Here is a 24,281-nt window from a genome sequence, read left to right as displayed (position 1 = left end):
GGGAGAGAGAGAGAAGGGGGCGGCCAGGGCTATAGCAGGGGCGCTGCCACGCGGCCCCTCCCGCTGCGCCGCCTCCTGCCGCGAGGGCTCCGCTCCAGTCGGCGGGGAGGGAAGGAAGAGGACTGCCCTGCAGGGCGCTCTGGTTCTCCGCGCCACCACCCCCTACAGGGCGGCCGGAGCGGAACAACAACAAAAAAAAGCGGCCGTGCCGCCCTAGGATTGGGCAGAATGCTGCCTCGAACAATCTGCGGCACCAAGCACCAGCTTGCTCAGCTGGTGCCTGGAGCTGGCCCTGACCTCGATATAACGCCGTCCTCAGGAGACAAAAAATCTTACCGCCTTATATCAAACTTGCTTTGATCCACCGGAGTGCGCAACCCCACCTCCCCCCCGGATCACTGCTTTACCACGTTATATCCGAATTCGTGTTATATTGGGTCACGTTATATAGGGGTAGAGGTGTATTTAATTGTGTCTCAGCACAGGGCAATGGACTGGATGACCTCCTGAGGTCCCTTCCAGCCCTAAACATTTCTGTGATTTTGTGTGTCCACTATTTGCATACTCTGTGTTTGGCTCAAGCTAGTATCATTTAGTCCCTTGCTGTCACCAGTGTGACTTTTTTTTAAAAAAAAAACTGAAAAAAACAAATGGTTGTAGCAGGAATCTCATTAAGGAAAAAAACATGCTGCAGCAGGCCAGGAAGAAGAATCCTTTAAAGTGACTGAAGGTTTTGGATGTCAGTGAAGACAACAGGTGGTAGAGATCACTTCAGAGTGCATTACTCTGATCTTCACAGGGAGTAAAATATATCCTCAACAACTGAGCCAAAGCTAACCCCCTGAGATGTGCCAACATTCTGAAGTGTCTTTCACTGCACTGATGTGTCTTTTTGACTTGCTGGTATGGGACAACGTAGAATGCTTTGAAGATGTCAAAGCATCACTGGAAATTTTCAACTTGAGTCAATTCTCATTTGAGGAATATTACTTTTCTCATGAAAAAGAAAAGGAATGTTTTCCTCGCTCCTAAAAATTACTTTACCATGAAGTCTTCAGGAATTATCTTTCATGCTGACAACTCACACTTTGGAAAAAGAGGGGTATTTAGTCAGGATCTAGGATTCTTGCTCCTTGACTGCTAGAGGGACATCCTAAAACAATTTAATGCCATCAACATTAATTGCTTGCTATGAAACACACCAGGATCAACTTGTCCTGATCAACCATTTTCTCACCTTACATAGGAAACCAGAGGGACATAAAAGGACTGGAAGTAAATCAAGGTTATTGTACTGATGTGCAACACCTTACCAGTTCAAGTTAAGCACTTCTCGAAGATGTTGAGATTTCAATATTGTTGAACACTAATCAAAACTCAAAAAATTAAAATACTACAGAAACTATTAACTTGTATTTAACTTATAAACAACTTGCTACAGAGTGTACAATAGAAAAAGTTAAAAGTTGAAAAAGGTCAACTAGTAGTTAAGAGCAATGGCCACAATTTTAAGTTGTAATGAAGCAAATGAGGGGCTGAAGGTTTCTAAGCATCTAGAAAAAGTCAGGTCACTTATTTAGATGTCCAAGTATGAATGTAGGTACCTGATTTTAATTATCCATACTTGAAAATTTTGGCTTATATGCCTCGCATAATACTAAAAGGCCAGTTACTTCTAACAATTAAGTGTCAGCTCACCAAGCAAACTCCTCCACTGTTAAAAGCAACTGATGGCTACAGGCTGAGACATCCTAATACAGTGAAACCTGCACAAAAGGACAACCTTCAGTGGGCAACGTTTTGTCTTAAGCAACTACTTTAGACAATCTACATATGGTTTCCAGTACCCTTTTCCTCAATGTTTAGTTAAAATCCAAAGGCAAAATTTAGCCCTTCTTATAAATGGGTACAATTCCACTTACTTCAGTGGGACTGGGTCTGCTTATGGCAGGAATGATTTTGGCTGAGAAGCTCAGTGAATATTTTTAGTGCTCATTTTGGCCATCAATTAAGTTAAGATATAACTAGATCTCATGCTGTTGCTTGGACAGCCTAGACAGAGGCCACCAAATAGTTATGTTCTTCCAGGATGTTCTGTCCTGAACCAAATCTGATATATTACAAGACAGTGTGACAGACATGGCAATTGCCTACGATTTCTTTGGGAGAGTTTATCATATTAAGTTTATGTATCATTGTGGGCCAGTGATTGTATGGGGGAGGGTAATCATAGCCATTCATGAAATAAGAACAGTGTGGGGTGATCAGGCAAATTCAATCAAGGTGTAACACCTCCAGAGACACACCACCCCCTGGGGAGGCTCACCTACACTAGTTCAAACTGGATATTTTAGAGGCCAATGGACAAAAAAGATTTTTGGATAAATAGCCTAAGTTTAAACTGAGTCAAGACCTTCTTTCTGATCCAGCAAACAGACAGGATCTTCTGTCCAAAGGCACGACCTCAATTTTTAGGGAATGGTTGGAAGGACTGACACCGATCAGAGCTCTTGCGGAGATGGGGGAAACTGATCTCTGATAAGCTTATGAGCATGTTTGTAGGTTCCTTTTTTCTTTTAAATATATTTTCTTGATAATCTTTTATAAGATAAGAAAAAATGTGCTTGCTTAGAAAAAGCTGCGCGGCAACTTAAACTATGGGCAACTATGCTGTTTATAGCCTCTGATGAGAAAAGCAAAGTGCAGACATGGGCCTGTTTAGTCAGTCTGCCTTGCTGGGGGAACTCTGCAGCCTGGGAAAACCCCAGTCAGGAGGGAGAGAGAGAAGCAGATCTCCACTCAAGATAGGGGTTGGCTGGGGAGCTAGAAGTCTGAGGGTGGGTGCCCTTGCTGGACCACGAAGAGGGAATACAGGTGCAGTTGCCCTGAAATGGGACAGTTAGAATGACTTTAAGGGACAGGTGTCTGTTGACACCATCCAGCCATCGTGTTTTAGGTTTCCGGATGGTCTTTTCCATTCTGCTTTTACTGGGTCAAAAGTCAAAGATGACTCTCACAGGGAAGTTGGTAGGCATTCAAGCAAAATGACCATGCTACCTTAGAAAGCACTGGGCAACCATTTGAGAGAGCAGGACCTGTTTAGTTAGAAAACTGATCTCTTCATTTGACTTGAATTTCAACCATTAGATGTTTTCCAATCATTCAGAGATGTTTTATCTGAATGGTGTCCAATTTCTTTTCCATCTGGACAATGAGGAGCCATGTTTCAGTCCCATAGGTCAGGATATTTACCACTGTATATACTCAGCTCCATCTCTCTACCTATCACAGTGTTTGGTTTTCAAAAGACATTCTTGATTAAGCAGCACCCCATTACTGATGACACTTCTGCAGTGCAGGCTTCAAGTTCTTCTTTGATGCCACCCATGTTATCCACAATGAAGCTGAGGTAGGTGATGGCTCAATGCAGCCATATCAACTAGGTGGTTACCCACTAAGATGCTAGTGCCCACACCACATTCAAAGTCACCAGCTGGAAGAATTTTGGTTTTGCTTCAGTTAATTTTCAGGCCAGCTTCTGCCGCTGAGCTTTCCAGGCTTTAAATGCCACAATAAACTTTTCCACTGATTTGGCAATTAGCAGATGTGACAAAGTGGGAATTTTCTGTAGTATTTTTGTGTGTCCCATGTGTACCTCAGTTTCCCCTCCATGGTGCACTGCTACCCAACTAGGGGAAAAGGATTAAATTTGCTCTCTAGGCAGACTAAGACACAGGTGTGTGTGTTATCTCCCTGTATAAGTGGAATGAAGAGTTCTTAAGGAATTGGTTGAAATCAACCCAGATCAAGAGGGCTGGAGAGACAATGCAAGCTCCAATGACTCATGGATTTCCGGCCTCTCAGCAGAAAAGCTGAGCAAAGACCCCAGCTGAAGAACAAAAGACAGACACTGGTGTTGAGGGGATAGAAGTATTGGTTTCCAGAGGTAGCTAGGAGATTTCTCATTTGGGAACTGACTAACAAAGAGAGAGAGAACACACGCGCGCTAGCGCAAGTTTGATAATGGAGTTTGCTACAGCTTGGCTGGGGCTCTGGGCTGACCAGAATGGACTATGCTTTAACCTTAATTTTTCTATGCTAACCTAAGGACTTCTTATGCTGTGGTCCACTTGACTAAAATGCCACTGTTTTGATGCCACTACAAATACTGGGTGAGGTGCATTAGTTCCTGAAGAGTGTACAAGTCTCTACCAGGAATCTATCTCAGTTGGCTCACTGAACAGAGCTCACAATGTGAAGCCCCAGAGATTCAGTCTCAGGAGGTAGTGAGGCATCTGGGGCCTACCCTGAAGGAAGAGAGAGACCCCTTGGGGTCAGGCACATCGGAGGATTTCCTTCAAGAAATTGTTCTAAAGTTGTGGTCGTAGCCCTGATCCTGTAAATCTGGGACAGTGGTGGGCCTGCGGGGATCGAAGAGTGCTATGCCATTGGCAAAACTGATGTCAGTGAGGTTATCATCATCCAAGTATATCCTAAAATATATTTACTTACTGTTTCTTCAAGTACATATTCTGACGACATTAAGAGTTCTGGAGTGGCAAGATATCCTTGCTGAACATCTGACCTAATTCAGAGGAAGGTAGTTTGCTTCTCATTTACAAGAATGCAGCTTGAAGAGTCATCATAAAAGAGATGGAACACTATACAGAACTTGTCAGAGATTAACATTTGACTTACTGAACATACAATCTGAATACACAATATATGTTGCTTCTAATATAGGTTTCTAGAAATTTGAGGCATATGCACTGGATATACTCTAAGACCAAATAATTTGAAAATAAGAAGGAACAGAGGAGGGATTCTTTAAACAGCAGTGTCAGTCACATATGATAGATTAATGTCATGCTTTAAGTAAGTGACAACAAAACTCTTGAAGATGCAAATTATCAGACCTTTGCTAAATTTAGTAATCAAGTCAGACAAATGTAGAAAGCTCTACTTTATTTGCTAATTTGAGTGACCATTTTCTTTAAGCATAGATTTCCCCCCCCCCCCCCATAAAGGGACACTGTCAAGGTTGGCATTTGAATAATTTTTTTTTTCTTATCTTTGTATGTGAAGTCCACTTAATTCTTTTAGATATGCTTTCTTCCCCAGGATAACAATGTTTCATATGTTTTTATTTAATAAAACAAAATTCATGAACAGCTCTACAATAATAAACCAATATATGCATATAATGGAAGAAACATTTTGGTAAAGGACCAAATTTCAGCTTCAAGTTTCAAAGCTGGGATTTTAAAAGACTGAATTACAATGGGCACCCTGACAGTGTCCTTTTTAAAAAAAGAAGCAGAAAACTGCACCCCATAACCCCTAATTTGTTAGACAAGATGATTATTACCATATCAAGTAAATGCATGTCACTGTTCTTCACATTTCGACCTGGGCTTAACAGCATCCCAAAGCATCTGCAAAAGGTTTTTAAAAATTAAAGACATTAGAAAGTCACTGAAAAGTACAGCGATATCTTCTTGAGTGTGCACACAAAACAGATTACCCACTATTTTCCCTTTAAGTAGAATCATTTTTACAGTAAATTACTGCTGGTGCTATGTTATCTCACACATTCAGAAAACGTCACCACATATACTAGACATGGCCAAGAAATGGTCTACTGAAAAGATAAAGGCAAAATCAAGTATTAATTTCTGTTATGAACAGCCAACCTTTCTTGAATAAGTACAAAGCTTAAAGTATACAGTTTAAATGTTAAAACAGTTCAGATACACAGGAAGTATTTGAGACTGAACACGGTATTCAATATTTCACCACATCAAGGAATATATATATATATATATAAATATAAAATTTAACCTACTTCTATACAGAAGGACTAAATACTATTTCTAAGGTTCCTTTCTATCATTTACAACACAGTATCAGTATTCCTTAAAAATGAAAAGGCTTTTCTGTTCATTCCCTATTTTAGTGTCATGTTCGTTGCTAACCCTACATTTGAATTATAAAGGAGAAAAAACACTGAGGTTGCTTTCTTTTTCTGTACTTCTTTATGGATACATCAAATGAGCTGAAGGATTTTGTTCAAATTTGAGCAATTGATATGGGAAAGGATTAAATTATAAAATATATAAAGCTCTAAAACAGGGGTGGACAAACTTTTTGGCCCGAGGGCCACATCTGGGTGGGAAAATTGCATGCAGGGCTATGAATGTAGGGCTGGGCCAGGGGGTTGGGGTGCGGGAGGGAGTGCAGGGTGTGGGAGGTGGCGCGGTGTGCAGGAAGGGGCTCAGGGCAGGGGGTTGGGGCGCAGGAGGGGTGCGGAGTGTACGAGGGGGCTCAGGGCAGGGGGTTGGAGTGCAGGAGGAGTGTGGCAGGGGGTTGGGGTGTGGGGTGCAGGAGGTGTTTGGGGTGCGGGCTCCGGCCCGGTGCCACTTATCTGGAGCAGCTCCAGGGTTACAATGGCGTGCACCGGGGCCAGGGCAGGCTCCCTGCCTGCCCTGGCCCCGTGCTGGCGACGCACCGCTCCTGGAAACGGCTGGCACCATGTCCCTGCAGCCCCTGGGGGAAGAGGGGCAGAGGGCTCCGCGCGCTGCCCTCGCCTGTGGGTACCTCCGCCGAAGCTCCCAGTGGCCACTGTTCCCCCTTCCCAGTCAATGGGAGCTGCGGGGGGCAGTGCCTGCGGGCGAGGGCAGCGCACAGAGCCCTCTACCTCCGCCCTGCCCTACCCCAGGGGCTGCAGTGCCGGCCGCTTCCAAGAGCAGGGCGGGGCCCGCGGCACCACGGGGATGGCAATCCTGCGGGCCAGATCCAAAGCCCTGACGGGCCGAAACCAGCCCGCGGGCCGCAGTTTACCCACTCCTGCTCTATACAGTACACACATACATGCACACCCACCCCGCTGACCATTTGGAAGAAAGTATATTCTTCTTCAATGTTCAGTACTCCAGCCCCTTCAATTAAGGTACAGGAGCTTACAAAACACATTATTTATACTAGCCTGCAGAGGTTCCAACTGAAATCAGGACTCCATTGTGTTAATTGTTTATATACACAATGAAAGACAGCACCTTGTCCTAGCGACCCTGAAATCTAAACAGAGAAGACAAACAAAGGAAGTATTTACCATCCCCATTTTACAGTTGGGAAACTGAGGTACTGGGGGTATGTCTACACTGCACACTAAGCCCAGTCTCTAACTCAGGTTTCAACCCAGCCTCCACTTCTGTCCACACACAAATCAATCCGACTCAGGTTAGCAAGCACTCAGGACCCAGGTCCCAAGACCCTGCTATGGAGATGGGTCAAAGTTGAGTCCCACTTTAACTCAGGTCCAAGCCCTGTCACTTTGCAGTGTGGACACAGGTCAAGCAGCAGACCCAAGTCAGAAGGTCTGCGTAATGCAGTATGGACGTGTTAGCACAGCTGTGAGACCCAGGTCCTGGAACTGTAAACTCAAGTTAACAATGCAACGTGGATTCTCAACTGCAGGCTTGTAAACACCAAGTTCACAAGCCTGGGTGACACAGATTCTGGCTTAGTGTGCAGTGTAGACATACAGTAACTCCTCACTTAACATCCTCCCGCTTAACATTGTTTCAAAGTTACATCACTGCTCCATTAGGGAACATGCTCGTTTAAAGTTGTGCAATTTCCCTTATAATGTCGTTTGGCTGCCTGCTCTGTGCACTGCTTGTAGGATTCTGTGGAAGAGCAGCGACTTTACAAGGGAGCATTGCACAAGTTTCTCTTCTCCTCCTCCTCCCCCTCCCTCCCAGCACTTCCCCTGCCACCAAACAGTTGTTTGGTGGCGCTTAGGACTTTCCGGGAGGGAGGGAGGGAAAGAGCGGGGAAGCACCATGTCTCCGCTCCTCCCCCTCCCTCCCAGAAAGTCCTAAGTGCCGCCAAACAGCTGTTTGGCGGCAGGGAAGCGCTGGGAGAGAGGGGGAGGAGTGGGGACGCAGCATGCTCCAGGGAGGAGGTGGAGTGGGGGGTGGGAAGAGGCAGGTCTGGAGTGGACCAGGGACAGGAAGAGGTGGGCCTGGAGCATCCCCCGGCAAAGTCGGCACCTGTTCTTGTGGGAGGAAGCAGACGCTGCTGCTGAGCAAGGTGCTTCCTAGCATCCTTGCCTGCAGCAGGCTGTGCCTGTGTAGGGTAAGCCAGGGGCTCCTCCCAACCACAGTACAGTACTGTACAGTATATAATGCTTTTTGTCTGCCCAAAAAAATGTCCTTGGAACCTAATCCCCCGCATTTACATTAAATCTTATGGGAAAATTGGATACATTTAACATCGTTTCACTTAAAGTTGCATTTTTCAGGAACATAACTACATCGTTAAGTGAGGAGTTACTGTACCATGAGAGATTAAGTAACTTGCCCAAGATCAGAAAGGAGTCTACACTGAAATCCAGTCTGGTGCTTGAGCCACAAGGCTATCTTTCTACAAAAGATTTAAAACAAAACAAACAAACACCTCCTCCTCTAAGATCCCAAAGAAGTCTCCAGCAAAAGCTGGAAAAAACAGACTTAATATGCCTCATTTTTTAAAGTAGAACACTTTTTTAAACAAACTTTTCAGGCTTCCTTTATACAGGATAAGGAAACAAAGGCACAAAGCCAGTTTTTTAAAAATCCTTGGTAAGTCACCTGTAGACCTTCCCCTTGGAATTTGCTCCATCACAAATAGAGTGGTTAGCTGTATGCATATTTATAATGGACAAATGTTATGCAATACTACACAGAATATTTTTTAAGAAACTAGATCTCACAATCAAGAAAGTATCTGAGCAGCATTATTAGTAACAGGCTGAATTATAAAAAGCACAGACAATATTTTAGTCTTTTTTTGACAGTTTTCTTTTGCACAATAGTCTAATTTTCTCTAATGGAAGAAAAGTTTGACTGTTTCACAATGAATATTTAGGTTTTACAACAAATAAGGATTATAAGGAATAGACAGTTTAGACATTTAGTATTCATAGGATACCACAAAAGCAGTTTCATAGCTTTCAAATGACTGACAGCTAACTAATTAATATTGTGGTGAGCATGGTGTGTTATGAGTAGAGATGTAATAAACAATGCAATTACATTAGCAGAGTGAATATCATTATATTAAAAACTGTTACAAACACAGGTTTTTCCACATAAGTGATTACTACCCTATTAGCCAGGTTTGTTCCTGTTCATTTTATGCATGTGATATTCTTTTTCTGCTTCATTATAGAAATAAGACATGGTAGTAATTTATATACAAAATTATATTTTTCTCTCTTCACATTTTATTATTATAGAGCATAAAAAAGATCAATAGCAGAAACACAGACTTCAAAAGGCAAGAGAGTACATAAAAGCAATAGGGTTACCAGGGAAGAGACCAGTGAAACTGAAAGACAGGCACACAATTCAGAACTGCCGGTTGCCTCTTTAGGCCCCAACCCCACAACTTGTTGCATGTGGGACATCAACTATATCTGCACAAAGCTCCACTGAAGACAATGGGGTTACACGGAAGTGCGCCACTCTGCCTGCATGCAACAAGTAGTAGCACCAGGACCACCCTGAAAATAAACTAGGATCATCTTCAAATTAATACAGATTTCCATTTATACAACAAGCCTTATCCATGGGTAAGCCCAGTGGCTTTAACATAATATGCAGGAGATCAGAATTAAGGTTAAGGTTGAGTCCTTCAATCATGAGCACCCAGATGATGTTCTGCAACTATGATCTAATGATACTGGTCAAGATTCTAACCTCAATTACACTAGTGTGAATCAGACTCTCTCTGCAGAAGTGAGTGGAATTACTCTACATTTGTAACTGAGGTCAAGTCAAGCCCACTGCCTCTAGAAATGAAAGAGTATTTCAATCTCTATACAAATTCTCTGGTTAGCCTCTCTGCTAAGAGTGTTAAAATATTTGATGTGAATACCAACACAGAGAAAATCAACAACTCATTTCACCAAACAATAACCAGGCACTCTCCTCCAGAGCAAGACTGAAGCCAGTGGCCCCAAATATGACAAACTATATCACATTAACAAGATCTTGTAGCATCCAATTCCTTCTTACCATCCAAATTCTAGAATTTAAATTTCTCCAAGTCTATCAACATCTTTTGTACAGTGTAGACACCAAAACTGGACATAGCATTCCAGTAAAGTTCTCATTGAGGCCATATACAGGGGTATTAACACTTCCCCATGTCTAAACCCAAGGATCACATTTGCTCTTCTAGCCAGAGAATTGCACTGCAAACTTATTTTCAGTTGGTTATCCACCATGATAGTCAGGCCCCTTTCTGAATCACTGCTTTCCAAAAATATAATCCCCTGTCCTAAAAATGTGACCCATATTCTAGATACCTAGATGCACAACCTTGTATTTAGCTGTATTAAAATGCATGTTGTTCATGTGAGCCCAGTTTAATATAACAAAATAATATAACATATACACCTCTACCTCGATATAATGCTGTCCTCGGGAGCCAAAAAATCTTACCACATTATAGGTGAAACCATGTTATATCGAACTTGCTTTGATCCACCAGAGTGCGCAGCCCCACCCCACCCCAGAGCACTGCTTGACTGCATTATATCCAAATTCATATATATCGGGTTGTGTTATATCGGGGTAGAGGTGTGTATATATATATATATATATATACACACACACACACACACACACACACACACACACATATATGAATGAACTGGAAGGGACCCTGAAAGGTCATCAAGTCCAGCCCCCTGCCTTCACTAGCAGGACCAAGTATTGATTTTGCCCCAGATCCCTAAGTGGCCCCCTCAAGGATTGAACTCACAACTCGGGGTTTAGCAGGCCAATGCTCAAACCACCGAGCTATCCCTCCCCACCCCTGCAGATTGCTCTACAGAACTAACCTATCTTTATTATATGCCAATGTGTCTCGTCTGCAATTTTTACCAGCAATAATATATTTTCTTCTAGACCATTAATAAAGATAACTACCACGGGGCCAAGAACAGATCCCTCTGAGTCCCCACCAGAAACTCCCCTTTTGTATTATAAGTCCCCATTTACAATTATTTTGAGATCAGTTAGCCAGTTTTTAAATCTATTTAATGTGTACTGCACTGATTTTGTACAGTTATTTTTAGTCAGCTTATGCAGTAGTAAGTCACACGACTTACAGAAGTCTAAGTATATTATATCAACGAAATATCTTTGTCAATCAAACTGGTAATCACAAGACACAATACTTAGGAAGTCTATTAGAATTACTTCAAGTAAGGGGTAATACTTGGTGTTAGAAAATCTATAATTTTTTAGGAACTCCAAGGAATTTTTACTAGTGGCAGCATGAGACCTCCAGCATATGTCCACAGATTGAAATCTCCCACAATAGTGCAATTTTTCTTTCTACATATTATAAATAGATGCTTAAAGGAGCTCTTTATCCTGTTCTCTAGCCTGATCTGGTGGTCCATAACAGATTCCCATCAGTACCCCAGCTTGTAATCTGTCAGTTAGAACATTGATCCATAAGCATTCCAGGTACTGCGCTTCTGAATTGTCAATTACTCTAAAGCAAGTGAATCTTTTTATAACATAGGTTTCTTACGGCACTTACTGAAAGTAGTTAACAAGATACTCTTATCAAATCATCATTTAAGATTACCCAAGATCAAATGTTTTACATATCTTGAAGTTTGCATGAAACTACAAAAAAATTAAACAAATGCTTTGATGCCCCATAGCCTCCAGCTACAAAGAAATTAGAAATTAATTCTATAGCCTCTCTATCAAAACTTGGAAAACCATCTGAATGACATTAAAAAGATGTGTGAACCTTTATAGGCAGAGCTTAAATTAATGTTTTTGAAGTACAGAATATGCATTTTCACTGTTTCAATAAAAAAGAAATCAGCTAGAGGCAATTTCATTTTTGTAAAAACTAAATAATTAGGCACTAATGCAACAACTATTCTTAAATTGTCACTGGTTGCTAGGAGCTGCAAGGACTCTGAGGATCACACATGAGCCAGTCATTAATTAACCCAAAATCACTTTCATCCACTACCCCCAAGAGGAAACTATTAACACATGCAGGCTTACAGAACCCAAACTGAGCTTCATTAAATTGGAATACAGGAAGACAAAAATACACACGATCATCTTGGTGTAAAGAGACTTGGCTCTTTGCTGATCAGGATAGTCTGCTATAGGAGAATTTGCAGTATGAATTTCCACAATATATTATCCGCATGTACCCTCACCAGGAGTTTAAATTCTGATCTTTGCAAAAAGCTGAGTTTCCATCTCAGAAAGACAAGATGAGCACTAATTACTTCCTTTCCAAAACATACCGCTGAAATTCAGTAAAGTGAAGAACTCTCCAGCTAGGGTCAGCTATGTATCTGCAAGGCCTCATACACAACACAAGGAGCACAATTCCTGTCGAACAAAACCTGTGTGTTGTACTCCAGACTCCAACTCTAGAGCTGAAATTCTCCATAGCTTGCTTCAAATCAAAAAGAGTATTTTTGTGAAGTCTGAGCAAAATCTGTTTAACCATTTTTGAGTTATGTGGTTATAAACAAAATCTTGTTTAAATACTAAAATTAGCTTTACTATTTCATGATTTGGTATTTTTACACACATATATGTATATTTAATTCAAAAACTAAGTTCTTTAGGGTTGCAAATTCAAACACTCAAAAGGTAGGGAATGCCAGACTTACAGTTGCCCATAAAACCTTAATTCTACCCTCTTGTATCCCTCCTCCACCCAGTCTGCATAATAAATAAGGCAGGGGTCGTTTGGAAAAATTAGTGATTATGTAATAACAGACTATCATAATGTCCCCACTCCCACAGCAAAGAAAGGGTTGTATAATCTCCATCCATCTATTTGAAGGCTATATTTGACATACCACTTATAGATCATTACTGGGTACAGAAATGAAGTTGTATGATGACAGCAAGAGTGGATTTACAGGTGAAATTATTCTATATCCTGTTTTCAATCCTATTTTTAGTTGTTGTTTTTTTTTAAATCTCCCAAAGAGTAGGAATGGAGTTTCAGGATACAGAAAATCACACAATCGCATTTAAAGGTAATATTTTTTATTATATTTTAACTGTCTAAAGAGTTTAATTTTCATTTTATGACAAATCTGGAAGACAGTGAAAAATACATGTCTTTTTCGAGTTTTTTTTTATTATTATTATTATTTTGTGGTGAGAATCTCTTGATCATTTCAAGGTACTTTCTCCTACTAATCACTGATTAGAATATAGTACTTTCCTCAACTTTTTCACTGTATATGAGACTTGAAAGTGTATTTGAATTCTTTTGGTAAGACTGCCACCTGGTGGATTTTTTTATTTTAATATTTTTAATGCTACTATTCAGAAGAAACTTCCCAATTATACCATAACAACCACCCCCATCACCACTGTAGTTAAGGGCAATTAGTACTCTCTATTATGAAAGAACAGTTACTTACCTTACAGTAACTGGTTCTTTCAGATGTCTTATCCACATTAATTCCACTCTTGGTGCATATATGCTCCACGAACATGAAACTGGAATCTTTTGGCCAACAGCCCATTCCTGTGCCCTAGATGGTCTCACCCTGCCCCTCATCCTCCATTCCAAGGATATCAAGGGCATAGCAGGTCCAAGCACCCTTCTGTTCCCTCACCAGTGCAGAATCCCAAAGGAGTAGGACTGCATAGTAGCAGAGAAGGAGAGTGGGTCATGGAGTCCATGCGGACAACATATCTTGAAAACTGACTGTCCGTGTGGATTTCATTCTTGTTTACTAACAAGCAGTTATTTGTGTGCTAGGAGGTAGATAGTAGCTATTCTATTTAAACAGTGACAGACCTACCAAAAATGAGCATCTAATCAGGACGCTTCTACCAAAGTACAGTGTATTTGACATTCTTCTAACAGGCAGCAGAGGCTCTAAAGCCTGAGCTCTAGGTGGCTGTAACTTGGTTTGCTCCCAATATGTTCTTATACACCTGGAGACCCATTTTTATAATCTCTGTGAGGATTAAGATCAGGCAATATCCTATCAGCAAAGGCTACCAGCAGTTTAGGTGTGTTTATGAATGATTCTGACCTGTTAAGGTAAAATGGCAATCCCCTGGGGTTAAGTAATGCTTGGGGAAGAAAACTGGGAGATGAATTAATTAGTTCATAGGCAACTGCTTGGCCCATGCTGAGGCCATCGTGATCATCAATCCAGCATCTTGCCTCAGCTTCCTCTAGACCCTCTGTATCATGGAGATGGTTGGTAGAAGGTATACATGGGTACCAGTGTCCAGGGGACAGGAAAGCCATCTGACAGAGAGCAAACGATCTAATTATGGGTATCCTCATTTGCAGAAGATGCTCTGAAACATTATGTCCTTGACTGACCACCTATGCTTGTCCGAGAACTGTCTACTGAAGTAATCTGCTAGCAAGTTCTCAATCCTTGGAAGATGTGGGGACCAGGCACGATAGTGATCAACATACAAAATGAAGAGCCAAACGGCTTCCTAACAGAGTGGAGAGGACCTGAATCCTCCATGTCTACTGACATAATCCATAGGCAGGATGTTGTCTGTCAGCATCTGAACTGTGAATCCCTGGAGTAAAGGTAGAAACGCCATGCATGCCAGGCAGATGACTTCGAGTTCCAGGATGTTTACATGCAGACAAGCTTCTTGAGGGGACCATAAGGCTTGAGTTTTAAGGTGATCTAGATGACTACCCATCCCTGAGTGAAGGTATCAGTCACCAGTCTCTCTCTAAGTAAAGGTGAAGAAAAGTGTATTCTGTTGCATATACATTGGTGGGAAGACCTTCAGAATGAGGAGAGAACTTTTTATGGGACTGAGAATATCATGTCCACGTGGTGTCTGTCGGGTAGATACACTGACGTCAACTGCTCTTGTAAAGAGTGTAGAAGTCTGGCAAGATTAGGGTTGCCAACTTTCTAATCACACAAAACCGAGCACCCTACCCTGCCCCTTCCCCAAGGCCCCACCTCTTCCCCGCTCACTACATTCCCCCTCCTCAGAGGAGGAGGAGGGTGGTGGTGGTCGGGGACTCCCTCCTCAGGGGGACTGAGTCATCTATCTGCCGCCCCGACCGGGAAAACCGAGAGGTCTGCTGCTTGCCAGGAGCTAGGATACACGATGTGACGGAGAGACTGCCGAGACTCATCAAGCCCTCGGATTGCTACCCCTTCCTGCTTCTCCACGTGGGAACCAATGATACTGCCAGGAATGACCTTGAGTGGATCACTGCAGACTACGTGGCTCTGGGAAGAAGGATAAAGGAGTTTGAGGCGCAAGTGGTGTTCTCATCCATCCTCCCTGTGCAAGGAAAAGGCCTGGGTAGAGACCGTCGAATCATGGAAGTCAACGAATGGCTACGCAGGTGGTGTCGGAGAGAAGGCTTTGGATTCTTCGACCATGGGATGGTGTTCCAAGAAGGAGGAGTGCTAGGCAGAGACGGGCTCCACCTAACAAAGAGAGGGAAGAGCATCTTCGCAAGCAGGCTGGCTAACCTAGTGAGGAGGGCTTTAAACTAGGTTCACCGGGGGAAGGAGACCAAAGCCCTGAGGTAAGTGGGGAAATGGGATCCTGGGAGGAAGCAAGAGCAGGAGAGCACAAGAGGGGAGGACTCCTGTCTCATACTGAGAAAGAGGGATGATCGATGAGTTATCTTAAGTGCCTATACACAAATGCAAGAAGCCTGGGAAACAACCGGGGAGAACTGGAAGTCCTGGCACAGTCAGGGAACTATGATGTCATTGGAATAACAGAGACTTGGTGGGATAACTCACATGACTGGAGTACTGTCATGGATGGATATAAACTGTTCAGGAAGGACAGGCAGGGCAGAAAAGGTGGGGGAGTTGCATTGTATGTAAGAGAGGAGTATGACTGCTCAGAGCTCCGGTATGAAACTGCAGAAAAACCTGAGAGTCTCTGGATAAAGTTGAGAAGTGTGAGCAACAAGGGTGATGTCGTGATCGGAGTCTGCTATAGACCACCAGACCAGGGGGATGAGGTGGACGAGGCATTCTTCCAGCAACTAACAGAAGTTGCTAGATCGCAGGCCCTGGTTCTCATGGGAGACTTTAATCATCCTGATATCTGCTGGGAGAGCAATACAGCGGTGCACAGAAAATCCAGGACGTTTTTGGAAAGTGTAGGGGACAATTTCCTGGTGCAAGTGCTGGAGGAACCAACTAGGGGCAGAGCTTTTCTTGACCTGCTGCTCACAAACAGGGAAGAATTAGTAGGGGAAGCAAAAGTGGATGGGAACCTGGGAGGCAGTGACCATGAGATGGTCGAGTTCAGGATCCTGACACAAGGAAGAAAGGAGAGCAGCAGAATACGGACCCTGGACTTCAGAAAAGCAGACTTTGACTCCCTCAGGGAACAGATGGGCAGGATCCCCTGGGAGAATAACATGAAGGGCAAAGTGGTCCAGGAGAGCTGGCTGTATTTTAAAGAATCCTTATTGTGGTTGCAGGAACAAACCATCCCGACGTGTAGAAAGAATAGTAAATATGGCAGGCGACCAGCTTGGCTTAACAGTGAAATCCTTGCTGACCTTAAACGCAAAAAAGAAGCTTACAAGAAGTGGAAGATTGGACAAATGACCAGGGAGGAGTATAAAAATATCGCTCAGGCATGCAAGAGTGAAATCAGGAAGGCCAATTCGCACTTGGAGTTGCAGCTAGCAAGAGATGTTAAGAGTAACAAGAAGGGTTTCTTCAGGTATGTTAGCAACAAGAAGAAAGTCAAGGAAAGTGTGGGCCCCTTACTGAATGAGGAAGGCAACCTAGTGACAGAGGATGTGGAAAAAGCTAATGTACTCAATGCTTTTTTTGCCTCTGTCTTCACAAACAAGGTCAGCTCCCAGACTGCTGGACTGGGCAGCACAGTATGGGGAGGAGGTGACCAGCCCTCTGTGGAGAAAGAAGTGGTTCTGGACTATTTAGAAAAACTGGATGAGCACAAATCCATGGGGCCGGATGCGCTGCATCCGAGGGTGCTAAAGGAGTTGGCGGATGTGATTGCGGAGCCATTGGCCATCATCTTTGAAAACTCATGGCAATCGGGGGAGGTCCCGGATGACTGGAAAAAAGATAATGTAGTGCCCATCTTTAAAAAAGGGAAGGAGGAGGATCCGGGGAACTACAGGCCAGTCAGCCTCACCTCAGTCCCTGGAAAAATCATGGAGCAGGTCCTCAAGGAATCAATTATGAAACACTTAGAGAAGAGGAAAGTGATCAGGAACAGTCAGCATGGATTCACCAAGGGGAAGTCGTGCCTGACTAACCTAATTGCCTTCTATGAGGCGATAACTGGCTCTGTGGATGAGGGGAAAGCAGTGGATGTGTTATTCCTTGACTTTAGCAAAGCTTTTGATACGGTCTCCCACAGTATTCTTGCCGCCAAGTTAAAGAAGTATGGGCTGGATGAATGGACTGTAAGGTGGATAGAAAGCTGGCTAGATCGTCGGGCTCAACGGGTAGTGATCAATGGCTCCATGTCTAGTTGGCAGCCGGTTTCAAGTGGAGTGCCCCAAGGGTCGGTCCTGGGGCCAGTTTTGTTTAATATCTTTATTAATGATCTGTAGGATGGTGTGGACTGCAATCTCAGCAAGTTTGCAGATGACACTAAACTGGGAGGCGTGGTAGATACGCTGGAGGGTAGGGATCAGATACAGAGGGACCTAGACAAATTAGAGGATTGGGCCAAAAGAAACCTGATGAGGTTCAACAAGGACAAGTGCAGAGTCCTGCACTTAGGATGGAAGAATCCTATGCACTGCTACAGACTAGGGACCGAATGGCTAGGTAGCAGTTCTGCAGAAAAGGACCTAGGGGTCACAGTGGACGAGAAGCTGGATATGAGTCAACAGTGTGCTCTTGTTGCCAAGAAGGCTAATGGCATTTTGGGCTGTATAAGTAGGGGCATTGCCAGCAGATTGAGGGACGTGATCGTTCCCCTTTATGCGACATTGGTGAGGCCTGATCTGGAGTACTGTGTCCAGTTTTGGGCCCCACACTACAAGAAGGATGTGGAAAAATTGGAAAGAGTCCAGCGGAGGGCAACAAAAATGATTAGGGGTCTGGAGCACATGACTTATGAGGAGAGGCTGAGGGAACTGGGATTGTTTAGTCTCCAAAGAGAAGAATGAGGGGGGATTTGATAGCTGCTTTCAACTACCTGAGGGGGGGTTCCAAAGAGGATGGAGCTCAGCTGTTCTCAGTGGTGGCAGATGACAGAACAAGGAGCAATGGTCTCAAGTTGCAGTGGGGGAGGTCTAGGTTGGATATTAGGAAACACTATTTCACTAGGAGGGTGGTGAAGTACTGGAATGCTTTACCTAGGGAGCTGGTGGAATCTCCTTCCTTGGAGATTTTTAAGGCCCGGCTTGACAAAGTCCTGGCTGGGATGATTTAGTTGGGAATTGGTCCTGCTTTGAGCAGGGGGTTGGACTAGATGACCTCCTGAGGTCCCTTCCAACCCTGATATTCTAGGATTCCCTCATTGGCTCACTCTCCCCCACCGTCACTAACTTTCACTGGGCTGGGGCAGGGGGTTGGGGTGTGGGAGGGGATGAGGGCTCTGGCTGGGGATGTGGGTTCCAGGGTGGGGCCAGAAATGAGGGGTTCAGGGTGTGGGAGGGGGCTCTGGGCTGGGGCAGGACGTTGGGGTGCAGGATGGGGTGAGGGCTCCAGCTGGGAGTGTGGGCTCTGGGCTGGGGCTGGAGAGGAGGGGTTTGGGGTATAGGAAGGGGCTCCAGGCTGCGTGTTGGGGCAGGGGATTGGGGTGCAGGAGGGGGATCTAGGCTGGGGGGTGAGGCCGAGGGATTCGGAGTGTGGGAGGGGGCTGCGGATTGAGGTGCAGGAGAGGGCTCTGGCTTTAGGAGGGCTCAGGGCTGGGGCAGGGGGTTGGGGCACGGGTTTACCTCAGGCAGCTCCCGGTCAGTGGTGCAGCAGGGCTAAGGCAGGCTCCTTGCCTGTCCTGGCACTGTGCTATGCCCTGGAAGCGACCAGCAGCAGGTCCAGCTCCTGGGGAGGGGAAGGGAGGCAGGAGGCTCCACGTGCTGCTCTTGGCCGCAGGCACCATCCCTCCAGCTCCCATTGGCTGGGGTGCTGACCGGAGCTGCCAGGGTCCCTTTTCGACCGGGTGTTCCGGTCAAAAACCGGACACCTGGCAACCCTAGGCAAGATGCATCACATAGGTCCATGAGACCATGTGTCCCAGAAGTCTGAGGCATGCTCTCACTGATGTTTTTGGGTGCTTGAAGTTAGTTGATAAGGTCCACCTTCGTTTATAAACTTGTGTAAGGTAAGCTTTAGCTGACTTGGAACTTAACACAGCTCCTACAAACTGCTTTGAGTAGGTGAAAGTGTAGCTTTTTCTCTGCTGACTTTGAGGCCCAGTATGATAACCTAAATCAAGTTGGTGTTGGGTTGATCTTCTTCAGATCAGTCAGTCATCGAGCTATGGTTAGAACTGGATTACCTGTTTGCTTAGATGAGATGCCAGGACTGCCAAGCATTCTGAATGCCCTCAGTCCTGTGGAAAGAGCAAAGGGCAGGACAGTGGTGAGAGTGTACCAATCATGACATGTTCCTAATAGGAACTGGAGGAATTTCATGAGGGCCAGATGCATTAACATGTGAAAACGGGCATCTTGAAAGTTGAGAGATGTGAGCCAGTCTTGAGAATCTAACAAGAGAATTATGGAGGCCAGAATCACCATCCTGAACCTGAAATGCCAGATGAACCTGTTGAGATGCTGCAAGTCCAGATATGGGATGCCACACTACTTTCTTCTTTGGAATGAGAAAGTAATGGGAATAAAATGCCCTGCCTCTGCACTGTTGCAAGCAGTAGATGGAGTCCAACTCTTGTTTCAACAGTGACACGGGAAAGGGTGCCCCTGAAGGAGGGTGAGAGATAGAAAAGGATTGGAATTGAAAGCAGTACCTTCTGCTGACAGTATTTAGGACCCACTGGTCTGAGGTGATCCCATTCCAGGCTTCCAAAAAAGAGATGGTTGCCAAAGGGGGAAGGAGGAGATTTGTAGGAGGTTCTGATAGACTCTCAATGGTGTTGTCAAATTTGTTGGTGGGAGGAAGACATCAACTGTGCCACAGTTGAGAAAGAGCTCTCGTCCTTCTGTCACTCTCCTATCTGATGCTGCAATAACTGACCTGGCTGGAAAGATCTATGCTGTCTTTTGAGAGAAGGGCGATCTAGACCTGGAAAGGGAGACAATCAGATAATGGTTTTCAGGGATAGGCTAGCCTGTAGGCAATGGTTGATAAGTATATGGATCCTGAACTAGAGGACAAGAGGATACCAGGGGGCCTGTTCTCTGAGTTGCACATCTTTTCCTACTGAGAGAGCAGTCCCTGGAGTCCATCCCGGAATTCCAGTGTGATCCCCATAGAGAGGAGGAGGGAGAGTGGGAAATGAGCCCATAATGTACACCACTGGGGAGGATGAAAAGAAATAAGCCTCCTACAAAGGTGGGGTTGCCTTTTCAGTAGTTACAGGGATGCTCTTACATCCCCTCATTTCAAGTAGGGGACTGGAGCAGTGCCATCAATACTTTGCTTGTCTGCAATATTAAGGTCTCAGTGACAAGTGGTCTAGCCAGCACCAATCTATCCAGTGAAGGTGATCTTGAATCAGGCCCACAGCTAAATCATTTGGGGTCCATATATGCTCTAGAGACAGCACCAATGCCCCAAGTACTAAAGTGACTGTGCCACAGCAAGGTCAGTCCACGGGTTTCATGGTGTAGACAATGAGGGTAATATTTGCTTAGGCTAACTCAAAATGTGTTGAAATGCGAGTAGGGAGCAGGAGTCACACTAGCTAAAGTTAAATTGTTAGCATGAGCAAATAGTGATATTAATAGAAGTGACAAGGCATAACACTGGGTCATAAAGTAAATATGTTTTTGTTTTAATTGGGTTTAGCAAGTGTTGTAGGGGAATTTTTGGATGTTTTGGAACTTTGGTAGCCACAGAATTTGAAATGATGCAAATAGTAATTGGAATGATGTTTGATATTAATAGCCAATAAAGAAGAAGAAGATATTTGAGTTTTCGGGTACGGAAGATTTAATGTGGCAGCAGAAACAGATATAATACAAGGTAGGCTTAATGCTAAGGGGTGTTGTTATAATTTATTATTAAAGGGTATTATGCTAATTTTAGATTAGCATGCTCATCCACCATCAAGGTGCCGTTAAAAAAAAAGACTATACACCAGTGCTTCTCATCCAGGGACTGATCACCCCAGAATGCACCATTTGTTCTTGGAATGTGAATATAAATGCAGCGTATAGTTATATTGTAATTCCTGTTTGTTTTAAGTAATTTTTTTAATTAATGTCTTTAATTCGATCACTCATTCTGTCAGTCACAGTCCTCCACTAAATTAAATTATCTATGACCACCCTGGAGGCTCAACCCTTAAAGAGTTCAGTATGGTTTTATTCCTTATGTTTAAGCTCTTAATTGGAAACACATCAAACAAGGTTACAGTTGGCACCAGGAGACATGTGTCAGGCTGCCCTTTGATTGGTGAGCCAGAGACAAATCAGACACTGGTGCCTAGCAAGTTGAGACATAAGAATCAGCAGGTGAGGGTCACTTAGGCCTGGTCTACACTGTGTGTGTGGGGGGGGGGGGGGGGAGAATCAGTCTAAGTTATGCAACTTCAGCTACATGAATAACATAGCTGAAGTTGACATACTTAGATCAACTTACCGTGGTGTCTTCATCGCGGTGAGTTGACTGCTGCCGCTCCCCCATCGACTCTGCCTGCACCTCTCGCCGAGCTGGAGTACAGGAGTCGACGGGAGAGCGCTCGGGGATCGATTTATCGCATCTAGACTAGACACGATAAATCGATCCCCGCTGGATCGATAGCTGCCCACCGAACCAGCCGGTAGTGAAAAACATACCCTTACACCTTAGCTCATATCTGGAGCGGTGCGCCTTCCTACCCTTCTCTGACGTCATAGACAGCAAAATGGGGGCAGAGAACTGGGGCCTCTTGGTCAATGTAACACAGGAGCTCAGGTGGAATCTCAACTCACTGTGGCACTCATGAGGAGGAACTGACAGGAGGACTAAGGTCGAGCTACATCCTTCCTTTTAGCGTCCACAGTTGCTTGTACATAGCACTCCAGGAGGAGCAATTTTAGGTGGGCCTCTAGCTTTTGGAGCCCATTTAGAGAAGGAGAAATATATTGAAATATCACTTAGGAGTATGTCCCTCTCCTATACAAAAGAGGACCGGGTACATATACACTCCAAAATAAATAAATAAATAAATAAAAACCCTGCAGCAGCGAGTCTCGAAGCCTGAGTCTAACTGACACTTCAGGGCTAAAAATAGCAGTGTAGACGTTCCCACTTAGGCTGGAGCTCAGGCTCTGAAACCCAGCAAGAAGAAAAGGTCTGAGAGCCTGTGGGAACATCTACACTGCTACTTTTAACCATGTAGCACAAGCCCGAGTCAGTTGACAGAGGCACTGAGACTTGCTGCTGTGCGGGGGAGAGGGAGATTTTGATTTGTTTTTTGCAGCACACATGCACCTATTGAAGCTTCACACAAAGAGGACAGGTTTTGAACTTCAGGGATTTTGCTTTTGTCATATTGTCAGAGACCCTGTATACTGTGGTCCTCCCTAGAAACTGAATGTCTGACTAAAAGGTTGGTGCTTATGACAACTGATAAAAAGACTAACACTAGTTACTAATTAGCAAATACTAGTACCTACTTACACTAGTGCACAGGGAAGCAAGCAGACAGTGTAAGGATTCTGTCTCGTTGCCACAGGTGGTAAGATGGAATGGAAGGACTGTTGGACCACTCCACTCTTTACACCTTCAGGCAAATGAGGAGAAGTGCAAGAAAATGTAGCATGCAGGCACACCGCCACCAGACATTGGTGGCCAAAAGAATCCAATCTCGCACACCAAAAGTGGACCAATCACACAAAAACCATCGGTTTCCAAGGAAGAGTCTTAGCCCCTAAGAGCACTATCAGATATTCGTATACAATACTTAGGCTTGCTTCTACATATCACTAATTATTAGGGCTGTCAATTAATCACAGTTAACTCACACGATTAACTAAACAAAATTGTGAGTAATCACAGTTTTAATCTCACTGTTAAACAATAGAATACCAGTTGACATTTATTAAATATTTTGGATGTTTTTCTACATTTTCATATATATTGTATTCTGTGTTGCAATTGAAATCAAAGTGTATATTATTTTTGAAGACAAGTATTTGCACTGTAAAAATGATAAAAAAGAAATGGTATTTTTCATTTCACCTCATACAAGTATTGTAGTGCAATCTCTTTGTCCTGAAAGTGCAATTTACAAATGTAGATTTATTTATTTTTTTTACATAACTGCACTCAAAAACAGAATATAAAACTTCAGGGCCTACAGTCATCATTCCAAAGGACATGCTTCCATGCTGATGACACTCATTAAAAAAAATAATGCGTTAATTAAATTTGTGACCGAACTTCTTGGGGGAGAACAGTATGTCCCCTACTATGTTTTACCCGCATTCTGCGGTATATTTCATATTATAGCAGTCTCGCATGATCACCCAGCACATGTCTTCATTTTAAGAACACTTTCACTACAGATTTCACAAAATGCAAAGAAGGTACCAATGTGAGATTTCTAAAGATAGCTACAGCACTCGACCCAAGGTTTAAGAATCTGAAGTGCCTTCCAAAATCTGAGAGGGACGTGGTGTGGAGCATGCCTTCAGAAGTCTTAAAAGAGCAACACTGATGCGGAAACGATAGAACCCAAACCACCAAAAAAGAAAATCAACTTTCTGCTGGTGGCATCTGTGATAAATGAAGGGGGAAGTGGGGGGCGTAGCTCCCTTTTATGGATACCCAGCCAGCCAGCCAGCAATGAAATCCCTCTTAGTAGCTGTTCCCTACTTGCTCTACCTGTAAAGGGTTAAAAAGTCTCACTGCTATGCATAGGTAAAAGGAAGTGAGTGGGCACCTGGCCAAAAGAGCCAATGCGAAGGCTAGAACTTTTTAAAATTGAAACAAGACTCCAGTTTTGTCGGTCTGTTGTTGCTTTTCAGGGGAGAGGCAGACAGGGCAGAGCTATGCTGTAAAATGCTTGGGCGAGGTATGAAAAATCATCAGTATCATACCTAGAAACTACTCATTTAAAGACCCAGATATGCAAGTAGATCAGGAA

At 43.9% G+C, this 24,281-nt stretch overlaps 1 protein-coding gene across 1 annotated transcript in view; it reads right to left on the bottom strand.

Moving 5' to 3' along the window:
- Positions 1–24,281, bottom strand: part of LOC113407525 (rab GTPase-activating protein 1-like) — a 536,766-nt gene that overhangs the window by 409,210 nt on the left and 103,275 nt on the right. Inside the window, 1 exon segment of the mRNA XM_026656123.1 lies at positions 5,369–5,435. Within this exon segment, the coding sequence (XP_026511908.1) occupies positions 5,369–5,435 (67 nt within the window).

The sequence above is a fragment of the Terrapene carolina genome, unplaced genomic scaffold, assembly GCF_002925995.2.
Source record: "Terrapene carolina triunguis isolate 2854851 unplaced genomic scaffold, T_m_triunguis-2.0 Scaffold212, whole genome shotgun sequence".
NCBI classification, from domain to species: domain Eukaryota; kingdom Metazoa; phylum Chordata; order Testudines; family Emydidae; genus Terrapene; species Terrapene triunguis.
Note: the sequence above shows the minus strand (reverse complement) of the source record. Positions and strands in the feature narration are given on the sequence as shown.